The 5,462-nt window shown below is 33.6% G+C and overlaps 1 protein-coding gene across 1 annotated transcript; it reads right to left on the bottom strand.

Moving 5' to 3' along the window:
* Positions 1-878: 878 nt before the first annotated feature.
* LOC143456879 (uncharacterized) lies at positions 879-4,945 on the bottom strand. The gene is made up of 6 exons (XM_076955206.1): positions 4,855-4,945; positions 3,222-3,423; positions 2,606-2,749; positions 1,897-2,058; positions 1,668-1,812; positions 879-984 (listed from the first exon to the last, which is right to left on the bottom strand). The coding sequence occupies exons 1-6, from the start codon at positions 4,858-4,860 to the stop codon at positions 879-881; spliced, it is 765 nt and encodes a 254-aa protein (XP_076811321.1). The 5' UTR covers positions 4,861-4,945.
* Positions 4,946-5,462: the final 517 nt, after the last annotated feature.

Genomic DNA, 5,462 nt, shown 5'->3' with positions numbered 1-5,462 from the left:
TTTTGGCGCCAAGTAGGGGCAAACGATTTTTTGCGTTTCGATTGGAAATTCTGCCTTTTAGGGTATCGAATATCGATGACAACAATCGCACGCATTATGCCTATTATGTTTGTTTTATAAAGTTTGATTTTGTAGTTTTTGAGATATTGTCTAATTATGGAGACGTTCTTCATAATTTTGTTCTCTTCTGCTATCGTGAGCGCAAAGAAGCGTATCGTTTTCGTTCAATCATTCACGCACAATTAACTCGATGACAGTTAGAGAACAACCACAATTTTGTGCCGAAACAGCTCGAAACAGTTACCTGAAATGAGTTAAAATAAAACATTAATTGTTTGAACATACTTTCGTTTATTAACTTGAAAATGGGCTAAATAAAATTTCCTGTTAGCTTGGAATACTTACCGTTGGTTTCACTTTCAATCATAAATTAGTGCAAGTGTTAATAATAACCGTGCAAATTTTTGGTATAGGCCTATGTATTTGTTCATAATGATCTTGTAGCGAAAAGGCGGCGTTTTACAACAGCCAGTGGCTTCATTCCAACCTGCCACTAAGTAAATGTCTAGCGGAAATGACATCAATGTTTTAAATGTAATTGTAAACAAATTTGTGACGTCTTTCGGGTTTGGTTGTTCGTTGTTCACTAAACATGGTCGATAAATGACCTTTTTTCATGGTATTATAACTGCATTTCGAAAATAATTCAAATAATTAATTGAATTCAAATACATCTTAAAAAACCCAAGAAATATAATTTGATATCAAGTATATTGTTTTCAGAAAATTAACGATAAATCACAAATGTAAAAAAAATTACAAAAAACTGTACAAATATAATAGAAAAGATCCATTTACTATCTAGGAATGACCATGCTTCATATGGAAAGGACACAAGGATTTTCTCGTTCTGTGTCCATGTTGGTCGATACTTGCCATTTGTTGGTCGCTGGATCATAGAACTCAACTGTTTTGGCACCTTCTCTATAAAATGTGTGCAAAAGTTTTAAACAAAAGATAACCAACTCCTGATTGTTTTAATGCAATAAAGTATCTGTTTAATAATAAGCAATTAATTTTCCAATTTCTGAAACAACAACTTGCAACAAAATCTCAAATTGGAGTTAAAACCTTAAGCAGGGGGAAATGAAACTGCTTTGTTACAACTAAATCTTGACAACAATGACCAATGGGATTAGATTTGGATATGATGGTATAGTATTTCCACCGCTCTAAACCCTGTTGTTGCTGTTCGAACCATTGTGAACAACCAATGCTAAGTTTAAGTGGTATAAAGAATTTACTTTGTCTGAGGATAAACATTCAGATCACTTACATAAAATTGTGCGAGCACATTGGTGTAATCAAGTATCATTTACTGTATGTTTAAAAACAGATTGTAACCACATTAGCGAAATTACAGGTCTCAAACTTTGACCAACATTATTACGTCTAATTAGGGAAACAAAAGCACTTCAAAACTGATCTTCTTAGTGGAGTTTTCAACCTCACTGTTCCAATATCCCCAAGTCATTTTTTAAAGACTCGCTGAAGCCTGCAGCCCATTAGCCTTTGAAGCCCTCAATGAGTTTACTTCACTTGTCCATACTCGTTGGATATATTCGCTTTTTACTGTTTCAAGTAGGCTTTATAAAAAAATATCTCACCCTCCAAACACCCATATAACGCCATCCACTACACAAGCTGATCCACCATATCTTTCCTCATTCATAGATCGAACATCAATCCAAGCTTTCGTGTCCAGGTTGTATTTTTCAACAGAAGAGAGATAATTTGAATCGCCTTGTCCACCTTTTTTAATTCATTTAAAGAACATGACAAGTCATAAATCTCCTTAAACATTTGAAAGATATTTACACTTGCAGCAAGATTTACCTATCGCGTATATTTCGTTGTTTAATACAACAGCAGTTAATCCATATCTGCAGGTTTTCATCTTTGGAATATATTTCCACTTTCCATTTCGTGGATCATAACATTCTGCTGTGTTTGTTATAGTCCAGCCGTCCTCCAATCCTCCAAGCGCATAAAGCAAACCTTTCAAAATAAACCATCAATCAATCAAAACACGATACTTGCCCTTGAAATTCCAGCACGATTACTCCCCACACAATACATAGAAAAGCAGCCGAACTGAGGCATGAACTAAAATCCTAGAGCATGGATATTATCATTTTCTTTTGTTTAGTTTGATTTTTTAATTTTACACAATTTTTTCAGACACTCTTTTATCAACTCTTATTCTTCAAACAATTTGATAAATGCAATTTATACAAACAACCATGTTGCAAATAAAGGTTTTATTTTAAAAGGATCGGTTTTGCGTTCAGTTTAACAGTCAGCTAATGAAGATAATGACGTCATTGTTACTTGCTTAATGACGTGTCGTAGACTTGTTTATTTAACACAATTTTTCATCAAATATTTTTGTTAATTAAATATTAAGGAATTGAAAACTTTTGATGGAATATGGCAAGTGGTTATATACAACTTTGCTTAATTGAATATCACAACCAAAGAAACATAAAATCAACACAGTTTTAGTAGTATTAAAAATTTCCAAAAAACACTAATTGGAACTCACCTTGTGCACTGACCAACGTGTGGTAATATCGCGTTTTATTCATGTTTCTTATCGAAGACCATTTCCTCTCTTCCGGATTGTAACTTTCACATGATGATAGACAATCATTATTATCATTCTCACCACCAGTACAATAAACCAGTCCTGCAGGTCACAATCAGATGGAAATTTATACAAAAAAACATTTTTGTCGTTCTCATTTCCTATTCCATTATGACCACCAGTACAATAAATAAGGCCTATGATGAATAATTATAAAAAATATTATGGAATGTAGCCCTACGTATGATTGTATGTATACAGAAGAACAACTATTTCTCGAAGTAGAGCCCAAGATATTTAATATAATACGCAACACAGCAATATTGAAAATATAAACCGAAACAATGGCTACTTTGTAAACAAAATATATATTTCAGATAAAAACATCACAAACAATGCTACAGGCAATTTAAAAAATGACAGAGCGCTAACTAATATATAGGTTTATTGCAAAGGTTAAAATAAATTGGTATTACATCTAACCAATGCATTCTTCTTTTGATCTAAGCCATTATAATCCATCAGCAGCATACACTTTGAAATGCGGCATAAACTCCAATACTTTAAAACTTACCATTCAATAATGTTGATGCAAATGCATATCGCTTTTCTCCCATAGAAGGTAAGTTGCTTTCCCAGTTTGGATTCTCATCATTCAAGTCCAACATCTCAACAGAATTGTAGTAAGGACCATCCCATTCTTCAGCACCACCCATCATTAAAATTTGTTGATTGTAATTTACAGCAGATGGATATCCCCGAGCAATGTTTGTGTCCTGTATGATGAAAAATCATTGCAATTGTCAATATTCATTCAACTACTGCCACTCATAACACTAAGAACAGGTTCGATTATTTTACAACGTTATATAACATTAATCAATGTTCTGACATCACAGTAACTGGACAACAACAACAAGACATTACTAAGCTCAAGTTTGCTTTGAGTCTTTTTGGTGACGCTTGACTTTTAAATTGTCAACTGGGAACAAATCCTTGGTTTGATGTAAAATTAAACACTTTCCAAGGAATTGTTTAACCCTAACGCCTAAATAAACAAGTTTTCTTGCTACCACAATTATGAATTGTTCACACTTATTGACTTCATGCAAAGACATCTTATACAAAGACGCGCGGCTCAGTTTCCAACCTCTAAGTCCTGGGTTGAACACGCAAAAAAAAACAACTGGACTTGGATCAACTTGGACTTTAAACAAGGACTTCACTTAAAAGGCAAAAACAGCAAAAGAGGTCTGACTACAAAACAGTTGATTGAGACAAACTTCTTAAGATGTTATTACGTAGGAAGAATAAAAGTCGACCTTAAATACCATTAAGTTGCTAACAAAGTAACTAGCACAGGAAACATAATTTATTAACAATGTACGAGAACTAACATGTGTAGGACATGAACATATTACCTTCATCAGAGTAAGAAACGACTGTAATTGATAAAATCAAAGTGTTTAAAAATTTATAACGACTCCATACGGACGTAGCTGTAAGAAAAAAGGAAATTTCCAGTTTACAGACAAGACGATGCAGTAAACGATAATGAAATTTGTAAGGGTAATGTTTAAAATAACAGGCTGTGGCGGTAGCACACGTGGCAAAGGCAAGGTGCAAAAAATAGCATTGATTGATTGATCGGATAATGGTGAAAATGATGCAACACAATTAGTAATTACAGTACAAGTAATTAGTAATAATAATGGGCGTGGGATCGGGCGGGCGTGGGATCGGCTGATTAGTCATAAACTTTTATCAAAACGATTACCTATTTTCATAAGATCAGTTAATTTCTGTTCTCCATAAGTTCAAGTTTACATTTTTATGATAGAGGGTGCATTCATGAAAAATATGAAATACACTGATAAATGAATAGATTTATATCAACTGAGTTTAAATGATAGCTTGATCATTAAACCGAATAGATCTCATATATCCATTTCACTCATTTTGTTAAAAATGGATTTGAAAACATGACTAATGTTAATCTTAGCATTGTGTCAACAACTTAAAAATCTTGAACCTATTTGTGTTATAAGTCAGTGAAGCTTATTTTTTATCAACTACAAACTTTTACTTCAGCAAACCCTGTTTCCCACAAATTTTTAATTTTTCATAAAAATCCTCCGCTCAACAAATCCACATTTGTAAACCTGTCTGCGGGTTTCATTTATCGTGAGTGAAGATTGCAAACATACCGGCATTTTAATCCACTGGTTTGTCTTGGTGTGGAACTTGACAACACTTTGTTTACAACTCTCCCCACCAATGATAAGAATTTTTTCAAACTGACCTGAAATATAAACATCTTGTAACGAGTTAACTCGAATCTTATGAAAAATCATTTGTTGTCATTATCGCAATTACATAAGTGCGCACTCGTTTACACAAGCTAGTGTACAATACCTGATGTCACAAAGTCAGCCATCTCGATGTCAGTCATTTGGTTCATATTCATTGTCGTTAATTTGTTTACTGATATCACCTGTACAAATTAATTTATACATTTTCTTTGGCCACTTTTTAGCGATTTGGGAAACATTATACTGTAATCTAACTGTTTTTGAGCTCTATCTGATCAACGACCATGGCTAACTTGAAAATAGTTAAAAAACTGTAAAACCTTCGGTCCAAGCCAAGTGTGTCCCTTAAGCTGTCTGGCAAACTGAACAGCAGTACATGTAAATGTCTTTCACTCTTCCAGCAAAAAGGGATGCGTTATATAGTCAGTTCCCATTTGACAATACCCTACACGAAATTAGAAAAAATTGACCTAATATTGGCAAATACAAAAGAAATGAGCGAA

This window comes from Clavelina lepadiformis, chromosome 1 (assembly GCF_947623445.1).
Source record: "Clavelina lepadiformis chromosome 1, kaClaLepa1.1, whole genome shotgun sequence".
Classification (NCBI taxonomy): Eukaryota; Metazoa; Chordata; class Ascidiacea; order Aplousobranchia; family Clavelinidae; genus Clavelina; species Clavelina lepadiformis.
Note: the sequence above shows the minus strand (reverse complement) of the source record. Positions and strands in the feature narration are given on the sequence as shown.